Consider the following 17,429-nt stretch of genomic DNA (forward strand, 5'->3'; position numbering starts at 1 on the left):
GCTATATAAGTAACTGGAATATATACACACATCATACACATCTATATACACACACATCGCACACATCTATACACACACCGTACACATATATATATATATATATATACACACACACACACACACACACCGTACACATCTATATTATATACACACACACATCGTACACATCTATACACACACATCGTACACATCTATACACACACATCGTACACATCTATACACACACATCTATATACACACATCTATACACACACATCGTACACAATCTACACACACTGCGTAATATGTTGGCACTATATAAGTAACTGGAATATATACACACATCATACACATCTATATACACACACATCGTACACATCTATACACACACATCTATACACACACACACACACATCTATATACACACACACACACACACACACACACACACATCTATATACACACACACATCTATATACACACACACATCTATATACACACACACATCTATATACACACACACCGTACACATCTATATACACACACATCTATATACACACACACATCTATATACACACACATCTATATACACACACACCGTACACATCTATATACACACACATCTATATACACACACATCTATATACACACACATCTATATACACACACACCGTACACATCTATACACACACACATCTATATACACACACACCGTACACATCTATATACACACACACACACATCTATATACACACACATCTATATACACACACACCGTACACATCTATATACACACACCGTACACATCTATATACACACACATCGTACACATCTATATACACACACATCTATATACACACACACCGTACACATCTATATATACACACACACACATACATTGTACACATCTATATATACACTTCATACGCATCTATATGCATGCGCCTCATACACATCTATATACACGCTTTGCACACACCTATATACTCGCCTCGCACACACCTATATACACGCCTCATACACACACACCTATACACACATCTATACACACACACACACCTTTCTGTGCACACGTCCTACACCTCCCCCTCTCTTGTGTACATTTGTGCATTGTGGATGGAGTGAATCATTTCCTGTGGACACGGCACACGCGGTGCACGCCGGGGGCCGCTCCCAGCTCTGGCACATACGAGGCCTTCAGGCAGATCTCAGCAGGCGGTTGCTAGGAGACTGTCTGGAAACCGCCACAAACCACTGTGCAGGTCAATAGCAAAGTATAGATACAGCTCGTCCCCCGTACACCTGCCGAACCGCGCCGCGAGGCCAAGAGCAGCCAGCCATGCAATCACAGCACCGCCAACCCCGCGCCAGGACCATAAAGTCACCCGGTCAATTAAATTAATTAGGTGCAGAGAGCCTATAAGCAAACCCTTAATAATAAAAAAAAACAAAAAACATCAATGGCGAATGTATTACGTGTCCAAAATGCCATCAATTCAGTGCGTGTGACTGCGCCATTCTAATGTCTGAGCAAAAATGTCAGACCTCCACCTGTTACTTCATATAATGTACTGAGTAATATCATGTCTTCTACTCTAGTCACAGCCAGAGCTGCAGCCACAATTCCAGTGGTTCATTGTAACATTCTAATTCATGTTGTTTTAATGTCTCACCATTTTCAAGATCTTTCCTTGCTGTCAGTGAATGGCAGTCAGTAAATAGTGGGTGCAGATGTAGCAGTTGAAACCAGGCCTCCGCCCCTGGAGTGCTCATAGGCCTGTGACGCTGTATAAGAGAGCAGCTGTGCACTATATGTGGTTGATGTAGACGCACTGACATCCCGGCAATTGCATGATGATGTCACCCCTGCTACACCGCTTTATACTGTATATAGATCCTATGCAGTGTGATGTCATCACATTCTGCAGGACAGTTTCCCTGGGCCCCAGGGGCTCCCAGCTTTCATATTGACATGGGGGGAGCTCTCCGCCTATGGAATTTAATACTGCAGCCATTACTATCTTACACGTTCACTGCATGCAGCAGTGGTGGATTATCTGCTGCCCACTGCCTATATTAATGTTGTGCCCAGGAGCCCTGCAATGCAGAGGAGCTGCGGTGCTTTTGGCATGTTCGGATCTGTCAATAACCGGCACAGCATTAGCCCAGTCTCTTTTCTGCAGAGCTCCAATCCCAGCTCTATATTCCTCATACCGCTCCTCTAGCTGCAGGGACCCCAGGCTCTATACACAGCAGATGTGTCTATTGCAGCAAGCAAGGGGTTAACATTTAAAGGAAACACGTCCTATTAATCCACATGCCTATCGCCATGGATCTCTACTTATTCGTGCCATTTATATATCTATTGGCCAACCGTCGCATGTATACAATAGACTTTCTGGCCACCTCTTAACCCAGAATATGCTGACGGGTAATAGGTGCTGTTTTGATATTTAGATTCCTAATTCATCCCAGTTGTGCGTGTATTTGGAGGCTGCTCCCGGCCCGTGCCCATGGAGAGGTCAGGAGACTTTCATTGCTGACAGCGCTCAGCTATTCGGCAGCTTGCAGCCTGGGAAAAGCCGTATTGCCCCATTCACACCATATAAGGAATTATCGTCTGCTCCATGCAAATGGGAGCGGAGCTGCTGCTGCTCTGCTGTCCTCCTGCCGGCTCCCGCCAACCCAAAAACTGAAATGTCATAGGAACAAGAGACCAGAAAACATGCGGCTACAGCGTAATCTATACTGTATCCTAAGCTGGAATGGAGCTGCTATTGTGCGGTGTCGCTGTAAAACCCACCGCGGCAGAGCTCAACGGCAACCGGTTCTTGGTTATCAGTCGGTTTAGGCCAATCGGTGGATGACGATCGGAAAACACCATTGAAATCGTCCGGCATGAATGTCTATGGTCCGGTTTAGACCCAGGACTCGGAGGATGGGCAGGTCAAGTGGGCGCAATCTAAAATATATACATATAAACCGTATATAATGTACATCGGTAGCAGCAAAGACACAGAAGCTTAAAAAAACAAGAAGACAAAACAAAGAATCTGATTGGTGGCTACAAATATTTTTTCCCATTCGTTTCTGATCCGGGTCGGCACATGATGTTACATTGATTATTGGGCTTTAAATATAAAATCTCATGGTGCGTTATTTCCACCATTTCTCTTTAAAGGCCTCAGTGGGTGGAGCTTAGTCATCACATGACTGCGCCTCTGACAACTGACACGTACAGAATGGAAAATAACAAAGGGGAGGAGTCTGACACCTATTTGCCATGAACGTCCAGGTTATGAGTCAGGCAGGTCAGTCATTCATTATGTCCTAATAACCCGCGTGTACTGATCAGATTCCTAATCGGGACGGGTTGGATAGATGGCTGCTGGTTACCAGCACATGAGTTCGGCCATAATGCGCTGACCCGACGTCTTGTGTCCGATGACATCATCGGTCGGGTTGAGCTGGGCTCAGGTTGACACTGGTGCCGGTTGGAGGTTGAGAAGAGATGAAGTTATTTCCTTCCTGTTTCCACAGTAGAGAAGTTATCTAGAAATTCATGTTTTTAAACATCTGTCCTGTATGAGACGCCGCTTTCTGCTGATCCGTGACCGATATGAGCGCGTCCGGTAGAGTAAGGTGCTCATACCCGTTAGATGAAAGCCGACCCAACCCACTGATTTCAGGGGCAACCAGACGACTATCTAATGTGAATGGGGGCATCCTGGCCTTCGGAAAGAAGGATCGGGCATGCCGGATTTCAACACGGGCTATTCTTTGCTTCTGCAGAAAATAAGATTATTCCCATTGAAAACGCATGCGGGCTAAGCCGAGCGTGTGTGTGTGTGTGTATATATGTATATATTTATAGGGGAGGTGGGAGGAAAGGATGTCAGCGGAACGAGTGATTAGGCGCCAGCTTTTGTAAGTGTACGGGAGGCTCAAATGTTCTTCCACAATGTATATTGGTTGTCCTTGGTTTGGAGGCTCGCTGGTATTGTCTATCTACTCCGTGCAAGGCCAGATTAAGGTTAGTGGAGGCCCCTATCCCACCCACCCGAACCCCTGTCATAGCCAGATATAGGAGAGGTGGGTGCACATGCCCATGGCCCTCTCCAATGGGAGTTATGGTGCCACCCAAAACAGAGACTCACAGACTTCGAAAAAAGAGGGACACGCACAAGCGCCAACTCTTCCTAGCAGGATGGTATCGCTGGATAGCCCTCAGGGAACCCCATTTTCCTGAGAGGTGGAGGTCCCAGAGGTGAGCAGTGTGAACACTAACAGATAGTGACTGCTGGGGTGTAACTGGAAAAATCTGGAGAACCGTCATGGAGGCATTCTAGATCCCCAATGATCCTTGGGCACGTTCCCCTTGTGCCCCTCCCTTTAATATAGCCCTGAGTTAGGGGGTAGTATAAGGTCATTGGTGAGACACCCACCAGATCATCTGCAGTAGTGTGTATATATAGTCTTCCCCCTGTCCCCACGCATTTCATTGTGTTGTCTGAAAACTGATCAGCTCCATTCAGTCTCCTATTGTAGTTATTTATTAGGGACCAAACAAGTTCAGATAGATGCCAAGGGTGACCACGCTGGAGCTCTACACTCTGGATGAAACCAGCATGGCCACCCTCTGTGTCACAGCAGTAGTGCTGAAGTGCCACCTGTACCCCCACCGTCTTTTGTAGAGGAAGATGGCACTGCATGTGTACCCTGTGCAGCAGTTATTCCTGCACCCGGCCGCCAGCAAAGGGTAAAAGGAATCTCCAGGATAGACCCAGCAGAGGGAATCCAATGACTTAAAAGGTAAACGAGTTCAGAGATTGGGCAATGTCAGATGGCATCGCCAAGGCTGCTCTGGATTCTATCTCTGGGGATCACAGCGGGTACAACGACAGATAAATATGCAGCCAAAACTAAATAACCTGATGACGAATCTGCAGTGAACCGGAGAAAGTGACAACAGAGGAATGAATGGCAGCCTGGGATAGACTCCAAAAAATATATAAAAATATAAAAGTTGTAACTTCATTTCCCATGAATGTCTGCAATGAAGCTGAAGTGTAAGAGGGCCGGTAATCTAAACGACCAGGGCTTATAAGAGACACACGTGGCGGATTTGCCGTTCATTTCTGCAGCGTAAATATATGCGGTGAAAAACGTTACCATTTAAGCCTCTGGGAAAAATATTTCACCACGCAAAGAATTGAGAAATCTGAGTTGTAGAATATTTTTCACATAGGACTTGATACTGTTTTCTGCAGCGATCATGGGGGAGGGGGAGGTTTCATTCATGCCAATGAACAACACTACCGTCAGCCTCTCCCCAGTGTAAAATAGCTGATAACAGGAAGCAATAGATTGAATTCACCTGTCCTACAGTCAACCTCTCCTCGACTCAGAAGAGGTTGTATTTATCTGCACAGCAAATGAAGTGGAGACTTAACACACCTGTTTGCATTGTATAACTTATCCTGTACTGATCCAGTTATATCCTGTATTATACTCCAGAGCTGCACTCACTATTCTGCTGGTAGAGTCATTGTATACATACATTATATTACTTATCCTGCACTGATCCAGAGTTATATCCTGTATTATACTCCAGAGCTGCACTCACTATTCTGCTGGTGGAGTCACTGTGTACATACATTGCATTACTTATCCAGAGTTATATCCTGTATTATACTCCAGAGCTGCACTCACTATTCTGCTGGTGGAGTCACTGTGTACATACATTACTTATCCTGTGCTGATCCCGAGTTACATCCTGTATTATACTCCAGAGCTGCAATCACTATTCTGCTGGTGGAGTCACTGTGTACATACATTACATTACTTATCCTGTACTGATCCCGAGTTATATCCTGTATTATACTCCAGAGCTGCACTCACTATTCTGCTGGTGGAGTCACTGTGTACATACATTACATTACTTATCCTGTACTGATCCTGAGTTACATCCTGTATTATACTCCAGAGCTGCACTCACTATTCTGCTGGTGGAGTCACTGTGTACATACATTACATTACTTATCCCGTACTGATCCTGAGTTATATCCTGTATTATACTCCAGAGCTACACTCACTATTCTGCTGGTGGAGTCACTGTGTACATACATTACATTACTTATCCTGTACTGATCCTGTATTATACTCCAGAGCTGCACTCACGATTCTGCTGATTGGAAACAGTCAGCAAGCTTATGGAAAGACACTATACCGGACCCCCAACAGCTTAGATGAGCTCTTATAATGCATGAGGGTAGTTTGTTTTTTCCTACATCAGATGACATTTCCCAGAATGCCAATCACCAGAACCAGTTCTATGCAGACCCCAAATATGCTGGGGATACTGGGAGATTTCAGCTCTGGAGAATTTTCCACCTGTTACACCCTAGAATTATTTAAGTTGGCTCATAGCCTCTTCTGCTGAGGACTGTGGACGACTCTGCCTGATGCAAAAATCAAAGGGCATGCAGCTAAACCTTTTCATAACGCTGCTGTAAGACATTTCAAACCGGAATGGCAGCGACTGCCGGGAAGTTACATTCAAAGTGGTGACTGTGCAACGCCTTGGGGGGTAATTGGCTGAATTGTCTTTCACTTGGGGGTTATTTGCTTAGAAACGCAGAGAATCATCTATTCAATGACGCAGACATATGATTCACCCAAACCCGAGGGCACGCTGCTTACAGATGCTTCCATGTCCCTGTATAAGGACCAGTGCTGTAATTGTCTGATCGAGTTGGTATCTTTGATATTGATTCTTTACCATTTTCTCAATCACTATTTGCTGTCAGTAAATTGAAATATTGATTACAATCCAGATAACGGAGTGTCGCAGCCGTATCTGGCCGAGCAGCCGTGAACGCAGCACATTTTCCAGATAGGTTTTCAGCCTCTGGGTATAAATAAAAAAATGCTTCCATTCACAGACAGAAAGCAGAAATGAAACAACCATATTTATAAGGCTTGTCTTGTACAGTCTCTCGCCCCCCCCCCCCCCCCCCCATCTCTATTAATAAGTGAACACAAGGGATACTTGTTTTCATTTGGCTTTATTAATTTCAGTTGCAATACAGGACAGCCATTTACTCCCTCCAGGTCTTTTGTTTCAAGGCTTAGCGTGTTGTCTTTTGTTTGTTTATTCTTCCCTAAAGTGCAAGCACAGATTCAGAATTAGCACAAGCTTCCAGTCAAGCCATGGTAGCATGAGCGCTAGGGAAGTGCCACGTCCACAGTCCCACGTGATCACCACCAACAAGAGCCCAGTAATGATGATGATGGGAAGTGAATAGCAGGAGACGCGTTTCAAGCCTCGCCCCGGCCTACCCCACATGATGTCTTCTCCACATACCACCACCATGCCCAATGCATGATCTAAATTTCGGCATTCAGCTACCAAACATTAACGGTGCCAAGGAGGCGGTGTCCACAGAGCAGCACATGAACTGAAGACTGGCAGCACGCCCACCACGTTGTTTTCCCAAGCAGCCAAACTTCATTAGTCTTCTCACCCACAACTCCTACAAACACCCCGGGTGAAGCCAAATAGAGCGGTTTCTGTAGCAGCTCCTACAAGAGTGTGACTGCATGATATTAGGGGGGGGGGGGTGTCTCGCTGGTCACCGTATATAGAGCTTCGCAGGTAAAGGCCGCAGCCAGGTACAGCAGATTCTGTTACACACCCCCCCCTCCCCTTCTCAAAATAAACCGCCCACAAAGCCCCTGAGATCTTTTACAAATATCCACATCTAGGTCCATAGAGATCAACATAACGTGTTTTAAGTCCCAGATGAGGAAGCCTAAACAATCGGCTCGAGGACCGGCAACTGGAGACCAAACCGGAACGGTCACAAGGTTTATACTCCGCAATCATAAGGACTGTTCAGCCTTCAAAAAAATGCCACTTCCGCAACCATCAGATTTCCCACTGAACACAACAAACACGTCAGCCGGGACCCTTCACCCACCATCACCCCCCTCTAGACTGGTAGAGACCATTGTAAACAATGCTCAAGGAAGTGACTGGTACCCGCAGCAGCTCATACCTAGGACTCACCTTTATGCCTCAGTTTATACAAAATAAAATATCAGCCAAAATGTGCCTTTATTTCGGTAGTTTTGTGCATGCAAATAAAAGGCTTTTCCATGTGCCACGCTAGAAGACTAGAGGTCAACGCAAACAAACAAGTGATTCTCCGCAGACACCAGAGCCTATAAAATATACACTCACTGCCACGGGGCCAGACCCGTCTGCTGCTGGAGTGGGCACCAGAGAAGAAACCGTCACCCATCAGAAGAGCCCGTACACAAGCGTCACACACCGATGTAACCAGAAAATAAGAAGATCCTCAGAAACATTAAGGCTGCAACTAGGAGGATCGCCAAGCGCTCTGTACATTGATGGATGAATAAATTAAAGAAAAATAAAATAAAATTACACTAAATGGTCTTTTATTGGAAAAAACAAACAAAAACCACACACACACCAGCATTTACAACTTGGAATGGAGATTTTGAAGTTTTTCTTGTACAGCCTCATTGATCGTTGTGCTGAAGTCCTATAGAGATTATAGGAAACTGTCTCCAAGTCTTGCGCAGATGTTTTTTCCTTCTAAAAAAAAAAAATTCCAAAGATGCTCCCCCGACTAAGCAATTTTGTTTTTTAAAAATGTGAATGGTATCGGCCCAACGCCTGTTTCACTCAAGTGGAGCACGGACCAAAAAAAAAAAACAACTGAGATCAGAACAGACGTGCCGTCCTTGGGTAGAGTTGTCATCTTGAAGCATACCAGGTACAAAAGAACCATTCAAATATTGGGGGGCTTCCAACATCTCCATACCATCCTGAGGTATAAACCAATTTGAGAGTGTAAACCGGCTAGGACAATTTATACTACAAATTTAAACAGGATCCACCGGAGATGGCAGAATTGCTTTTACAATTTTTTTTTTTTTTAATTTTTTATACATATTTTTTTCTCTTTTTCTTGGTTTTAAATACAAAGGTCTGACTGTGCTCAATTGTCAAGCTGCATGCATGTAAAACTGGCCAGCCCAAACAGTGGAGTAATCATTAGCAAATGGAGCTTTAAAGGAGTCCTCTAAGTGTTTCCTTGTTGTTAAAAAGTAGTACGAGTATTTATATACTGTTTAAACTCATTGATTTGGGGACAGGACCACCAACCATTACATGCAGATTGTTTTGTGGACAGAAGGTATTTCTTGACATTCAGTTTTGCTATACAGAAACAGAATGAGTAAATGAACATTTTTGCAAGAGGTAAGTAAAAGATTCAGTTTGATTCTTCTAGAGGGGAAATTGGGGAGAATTCTTCACTTCGCAGTCATCATCTGTACGAATTCTGAAAAGAGAAAACGTGGAGGACGTTACCGAGCAGCTTCACAACCCACCATCGTCCTGCCGGGGACGGTCACAACTCAGACAGTACAGAATATCAAAGCAATAAATGTTGCCGGTCTCCGTGTCCAAGTGACTTGAGCAGAATCATTCATTGGAAAGTGTGGATGAGACTTCCGGCTGGATCAATACACAATGAAGTGGCTTTAATCCGACCTCTGGAATAGTACAAGACGCTGCAGCACCTCTTTAGTAGATGAGGCCTGATAGGTCACCATTATATGGAATACACAATAGAGGATTGTTCTACAAGTTCACTATTGGAAGTAATGAGGTGCCCCGAGAATTATTCTGTAGCAGTGAATGGAGGACCAGGAAGCGCAGATTTCTTACCTTCGTAGTTGACCTGCCCGTCTCCATCTATATCGGCTTCTCGGATCATTTCGTCTACCTCTTCATCGGTTAGTTTTTCCCCTAGGTTAGTCATTACATGACGGAGTTCTGCTGCGCTGATGTAACCGTTCCCGTCCTATAAGAAAGCACAAGTCTTCATCAGATCGTGTTCATTCATCTCTTGTTCATCACCATCAGGCCGGGGTCCGTTACCTTGTCAAACACTCGGAACGCTTCACGGATCTCTTCTTCACTATCGGTGTCCTTCATTTTTCTTGCCATCATGGTCAGAAATTCAGGAAAATCAATTGTGCCATTGCCTGGATAAGAAAAAGCTCAATCAACTGTCTGCAGGCTTTTAAGAAGTTAAATGACCTAACTGCAGCAATGGACTGAAGCCACGTAGCTGAGGGCCCAACGCCTGAAGGGCCACACAAGCTGGCTTACTGCTGATGACCGTGCCCCCGTCAGCAGCTCTCCCTAGAATAGTTTACTTCGCTTAGCATCAAGAGTGGTGCACTGACGGTCTCACTATAAACGATACTGTACCTGCAGCCTCGGGCATTCGCAGCCTGTCTACAGCAAGCGGCTGCATTCATCTCCCCCGGGAGCGATGTTCACGGCTAGCTACACTCCACTTGTGGCTGTCAGCACTGCAGGACCCTGGCTGCCGTCCAGCACTTCAGCAGTGTTAATGTATCATGATTAAGAGCAGGGGGCTGGCGTCCGGAGACGAATACTTGGTATGCTAGGAGAAGACCGTGTGACATTATTCCTAAATATCTCAGGGCGGCACGTAACAAAAAGTCTAACTATAAGGAAAAGCACCTTAATCAGCATATTGCAAAGTTTAGTCTAAGAAATCAGGAGCCTCATGTAGCCCAGGAAGCCAAAAGGCTGCAGTCAATGCATAAAGGGGAATTTTACGTAACGGGGGGGGACTACATGGTATACCACACTAAATGCAAGCCAGATGTGGCCTTTGAACTGTTACACAAAGCAATGTCTACTCCCTCCCACCCAGACACCTAACCAAGAGATCCCAGCATGCAGAATATGTCCTGTATATATTACGGTTACATGACAAACCCAAGACCGCTGAAGTCAGACATGATCCGAATATAATCTCTCTGAAAGAAGCCATTTAAGAGTCAGCGATCGTGATTAGGATTGGCAACGTGTGGACGACAGGTCATTGTACTTACCATCAGCATCTACTTCATTGATCATGTCCTGCAGCTCTGCCTCGGTGGGGTTCTGGCCAAGTGACCGCATGACTGTGCCCAGTTCCTTGGTGGTAATGGTGCCATCCCCATCTTTATCAAATAAGGAGAAAGCTTCCTTGAACTCTGAAAGGAGGAGAAATTAAAAAGGTTGAACCCAATTAAACTGTTTAGTCACTGTACAAGTACAATCCACCTAATGCTGCTCTACCTGCACAGAGACAACCAAATACATTCTCTAGTTATAAGAAAATCCCCATCAAGTCCTTCAAAGGGAGACGAGCCCCGACCTGCACGTGCGGACAAGTTAGTACAAACTCCCCCGTTTTATCAGCACCCGAAACGTTACTAAACATCACAGGTCGAACTATGAAGATAAATGCTGGATCTGCAGATGTTACAAGTCTCCGCAGGCCACGAGACGCCGCTGGAGACGCTTCTCACATTCCTATTTGTCAACGAAACACCAAAATTTAGCCAATGAGTCTTTTTGGCATAAAAGGAAGATGGAGCCCAGAATCCGGAGAATTGTAGAAAGTCTTGAGCGTGCAAGGATGTAATGTGTGAATGTAACATTTATATCAGAACACTCCGGGGGGGGGGGGGGTTTCTAGGCCAGGGAGGGGCAGCACATTCTTACATTGTATTTTTTATTTTTTTTTGCAGGGAAACATTGTAGTAAAGCAACGACTTAGCTGATGGGAGGGTTTGTCTTTATGGACTTTATATAGTGCAAGAAAATCAAGACAAAGTGCGGAGGAGCTCCGTGGTCAGCACCACCCCTGACTGCGCATGGTTTACAGGTGTATATGATCGGGGGCCACATCTGCATGGAGTTTATTCTCATGGATTTACTCCCAGTTCACCTGCTGCTTCCCACCCTTCAAGTACATGATAATAGTTTCATTTGTTTCCTATTAAACTGGTCCTAGTGCGAGACTAGATTGTGAGCTCTTGGGGGGGTCACGGAGTGATGGGTTAAGAGTACAGCGTTACGGAATAGGTTGGTGTTATAAGAACAGAAAAGGGAAGAGTGAACCGGGTCCCTGAAAAACCCAACAAGCTCCAGTACCTGATGGCAGGTTGTGTGGAAAGCTGCAAAGTGTTCAGATCCAGCACGAACACGGAGCAGGAGACTGTCACAAAGCCACCCCTCTCCTGCAGTAGCGCAGATTTATGTGGCGTGTAGTAGCCGGCAGAATAAGGACAAGCAGTGATTGACGAGGCCGGCTCCGCTTTTTAAACAAGCTTAGTCATAGCCGGATAACAAGCAACTGAACAGCCTGCAAACCAAATTACCCGGCTCCCTGGAAAAAGCAATTACTCACCAGCAATCTGCTCCTCAGTCAGCTGATCGGCCTGAAGAGGGGAAAATACATTAGAGACATTTTATTAGAAACGGAACATTGTGAAGTGATAGAATATAAACCGCACGTGTTACATGGACGGTGGGGCTGAAATAATGGCCAGGCGGCTAACCCTCCCCTCCCCCATCATTCTGCTGAACCACAAGGACCAGCAATCCTCCACCTGCAGGTACCCACAATGCCACTGACTACTGAGCCATTGGGTGTCACTCAGGACCTTTATACAGCGAGATTTAAAGCCTTGGTGAAGACTATAACGAAGCATGAGACATCACATAGAAAGAACTGGGTCTGCCAGGGGCAACGTCACCACCGCTGAGGGGTTAATACCCAATTCTCAACCACCAGCAGGAAGGCGGACCCCCCCCCATGCTATATGCGGTGGCTGGAGGGGGGATGGTAGGAGAAAAGAAAGCCCTTATTGGCAGGAGAATGCCTACATCCGGTTACAGACACCTGGCATGTCACCCGTAGGTTGCCCCCAGCACCAGTTGCGGGATTTTGTGTATTTGTTATAAATGGCGTCCTGTAACCCAGCCGCCCTGCCCCCACATCCCTATGATGTGATTTCTGGGCACGAGCAATGTTTAATTATGTAACGCCAAGTATCACTTGTCATTTCCATATGTAGACAGTGCAAGGCTGGCAACACAGAGCCCGAGGACCAGTCCTATGTCAATATATACAGTGCACTGAAAGTGGGGGAGCGGGTGAAAACCCCAAGGGGAAAGTCTCTGCCGTCCCTCTAATATGGAACTTACCCAAATCTAAGACATCTCCCTGCACCCAAAATCTTGAGTCTTTTTGGGTAAGTTCCCCTTCATTGAACTATAACGTAGTGCTGGAGACTCACTAGGGGAATCTTTAGGGCACCGACTCCTAACATGACATATTTCCATCTCTATTGTGACTTAGTAAATGGTGATTACTGTCCATTAACGAAACGCAGGGACGACATGCACCCACGAGACCACAGAGCCTTGCCCATAACCGAGCCACCTGTAACCACGCCACATAAGCCCTCGCCAGCGCCAAGCTTAAAATAACACGCCAGGGTCACAGCTGGGAGCTCAGATCCGGAAACGTTCCAGCAAAAGATTAACATTTGATTCCTGCGTTGCTGGAGGTGATTTAAGACCTCTGCACACCGCAATGAATTACACCCGCAGCGGCAGGGCACTTATTATGAGTCCTGCAGACTGGCCCAACCGCCCGGCACATCATCAATCCCCCCCATGACACAGGACATCTATTCAGTACAGATCATTGCACCTACAGAGGGTCATGGAGAGACAAGTGGCACTGCCCTGCAGGAAATAGCAGTATGCAAAGCAGGAGGGAGCAGGGCAATGCCAGGAGGGAGCAGGGCAATGCCAGGAGGTCTGGCTGCAGGGTATGAGGGACAGGAGCCATGATAATATAGAGCCACCTGCAATGTGCTAAACATACTGGACTATTATACTGTATAACGCACAGCAGCCAGAGAGACACCGGGACTGGACTATTATACTGTATAACGTACAGCAGCCAGAGGGACACCGGGACTGGACTATTATATAATGCACAGCAGCCAGAGACACACCGGGACTGGACTATTATACTGTATAATGCACAGCAGCCAGAGACACACCGGGACTGGACTATTATACTGTATAATGCACAGCAGCCAGAGACACACCGGGACTGGACTATTATATAATGCACAGCAGCCAGAGAGACACCGGGACTGGACTATTATACTGTATAACGTACAGCAGCCAGAGACACACCGGGACTGGACTATTATACTGTATAATGCACAGCAGCCAGAGACACACCGGGACTGGACTATTATATAATGCACAGCAGCCAGAGAGACACCGGGACTGGACTATTATACTGTATAACGTACAGCAGCCAGAGACACACCGGGACTGGACTATTATACTGTATAACGTACAGCAGCCAGAGACACACCGGGACTGGACTATTATATAATGCACAGCAGCCAGAGAGACACCGGGACTGGACTATTATATAATGAACAGCAGCCAGAGAGACACCGGGACTGGACTATTATACTGTATAATGCACAGCAGCCAGAGAGACACCGGGACTGGACTATTATATAATGCACAGCAGCCAGAGAGACACCGGGACTGGACTATTATACTGTATAATGCACAGCAGCCAGAGAGACACCGGGACTGGACTATTATACTGTATAATGCACAGCAGCCAGAGACACACCGGGACTGGACTATTATACTGTATAACGCACAGCAGCCAGAGACACACCGGGACTGGACTATTATATAATGCACAGCAGCCAGAGACACCGAGACTGGACTATTATACTGTATAATGCACAGCAGCCAGAGAGACACCGAGACTGGACTATTATACTGTATAATGCACAGCAGCCAGAGACACACCGGGACTGGACTATTATACTGTATAATGCACAGCAGCCAGAGAGACACCGGGACTGGACTATTATACTGTATAATGCACAGCAGCCAGAGACACACCGGGACTGGACTATTATACTGTATAATGAACAGCAGCCAGAGACACACCGGGACTGGACTATTATACTGTATAACGTACAGCAGCCAGAGACACAGCGGGACTGGACTATTATACTGTATAACGTACAGCAGCCAGAGACACAGCGGGACTGGACTATTATACTGTATAATGCACAGCAGCCAGAGACACACCGGGACTGGACTATTATACTGTATAATGCACAGCAGCCAGAGAGACACCGAGACTGGACTATTATAATGTATAATGCACAGCAGCCAGAGACACACCGGGACTGGACTATTATACTGTATAACGTACAGCAGCCAGAGAGAGAGACACTGGGACTGGACTATTATACTGTATAATGCACAGCAGCCAGAGAGACACCGGGACGGGACTATTATATAATGCACAGCAGCCAGAGAGACACCTGGACGGGACTAATATACTGTATAACGTACAGCAGCCAGAGACACACCGGGACTGGACTATTATACTGTATAATGCACAGCAGCTAGAGACACACCGGGACTGGACTATTATATAATGCACAGCAGCCAGAGACACACCGGGACTGGACTATTATACTGTATAATGCACAGCAGCCAGAGACACACCGGGACTGGACTATTATACTGTATAATGCACAGCAGCCAGAGACACACCGGGACTGGACTATTATACTGTATAATGCACAGCAGCCAGAGACACACCGGGACTGGACTATTATATAATGCACAGCAGCCAGAGACACACCGGGACTGGACTATTATACTGTATAATGCACAGCAGCCAGAGACACACCGGGACTGGACTATTATACTGTATAATGCACAGCAGCTAGAGACACACCGGGACTGGACTATTATACTGTATAACGCAGCCATAGAGAACACATGAGTATTGTAGAATACAGAATGACGTGACCTCATGGACTACAAACAAACCCAATTGGCTCAGGGAGGGTCTATAACTACTAGAGGGAAGAATAAGACTATAATAATCATATAGAGAGACTATAACCGCCACAGACGAGGTTCTGCAGCAGCTGCGCGCCCACGGCAGGCTCCGCGGTAGCGCGCAGCACCACAACGCCCGCACCCCAGAGCCCCGCCCCCAGGAGCAGCGCCTCACTGACGGCCCGCCGCTGTCAGGACGGAATAAGCCGGGAGAAACCGGCACAACGAGACAGGACCCGCTACCGTACAGAAGAGGTACAGCCCCGGAGGTCATAGTGACACGCCGGGCGGCGGCTACATACCATGGCGGCGAGGCGGGAGGATTAGGTATCCGTGTGACAGGGAGATGATGAGAAAGGTCCACAAAGCGCACTGAGCTCTACAGAGTGCTGGGGGTGTGTGGCGAAGCCGCAGCGCTTTATAAGAGCGTATCCCTCCGCCAACGGCCACACACCGCCCGGGAGCCGGGACTGCGGCACACAACACGCCCTAAACCACGCCCCCTGAGTCCTATCACTGCCGAGGAATGAAGGGGCGGGGCTACGGGCTTCACCCGAGACTGTACCTCAATGCACTCACCCTGTCACCGGGGAGACACCTGACTACAGCTGAGACCCCGGACTATACCACACTGCACCCACTGAGACCCCTGACTACAGCTGAGACCCGGACTATACCACACTGCACCCACTGAGACCCCGGACTATATCACACTGCACCCACTGAGACCCCGGACTATACCACACTACACCCACTGAGACCCCTGACTATAGCTGAGACCCCAGACTATACCACACTGCACCCACTGAGACCCCTGACTACAGCTGAGACCCGGACTATACCACACTGCACCCACTGAGACCCCGGACTATACCACACTGCACCCACTGAGACCCCGGACTATATCACACTGCACCCACTGAGACCCCGGACTATACCACACTGCACCCACTGAGACCCCTGACTACAGCTGAGACCCGGACTATACCACACTGCACCCACTGAGACCCCGGACTATATCACACTGCACCCACTGAGACCCCGGACTATATCACACTGCACCCACTGAGACCCCGGACTATATCACACTGCACCCACTGAGACTCCTGACTACAGCTGAGACCCCGGACTATACCACACTGCAACCACTGAGACCCCTGACTACAGCTGAGACCCCGGACTATACCACACTGCACCCACTGAGACCCCGGACTACAGCTGAGACCCCGGACTATACCACACTGCACCCACTGAGACCCCGGACTATACCACACTGCACCCACTGAGACTCCTGACTACAGCTGAGACCCCGGACTATACCACACTGCAACCACTGAGACCCCTGACTACAGCTGAGACCCCGGACTATACCACACTGCACCCACTGAGACCCCGGACTATATCACACTGCACCCACTGAGACCCCGGACTATACCACACTGCACCCACTGAGACTCCTGACTATAGCTGAGACCCCAGACTATACCACACTGCACCCACTGAGACCCCTGACTACAGCTGAGACCCGGACTATACCACACTGCACCCACTGAGACCCCTGACTACAGCTGAGACCCGGACTATACCACACTGCACCCACTGAGACCCCGGACTATATCACACT

General features: G+C 47.2%; 1 protein-coding gene across 1 annotated transcript; it reads right to left on the bottom strand.

The window, feature by feature from the left end:
- Positions 1-7,030: 7,030 nt before the first annotated feature.
- On the bottom strand, positions 7,031-16,234 carry CALM1 (calmodulin 1). Its single transcript, XM_075844367.1, has 6 exons — positions 16,108-16,234; positions 12,297-12,327; positions 10,951-11,094; positions 9,959-10,065; positions 9,746-9,881; positions 7,031-9,356 (listed from the first exon to the last, which is right to left on the bottom strand). The coding sequence occupies exons 1-6, from the start codon at positions 16,108-16,110 to the stop codon at positions 9,328-9,330; spliced, it is 450 nt and encodes a 149-aa protein (XP_075700482.1). The 5' UTR covers positions 16,111-16,234; the 3' UTR covers positions 7,031-9,327.
- Between the last annotated feature and the right edge of the window lie 1,195 nt (positions 16,235-17,429).

The sequence above is a fragment of the Rhinoderma darwinii genome, chromosome 12, assembly GCF_050947455.1.
Source record: "Rhinoderma darwinii isolate aRhiDar2 chromosome 12, aRhiDar2.hap1, whole genome shotgun sequence".
Classification (NCBI taxonomy): Eukaryota; Metazoa; Chordata; class Amphibia; order Anura; family Rhinodermatidae; genus Rhinoderma; species Rhinoderma darwinii.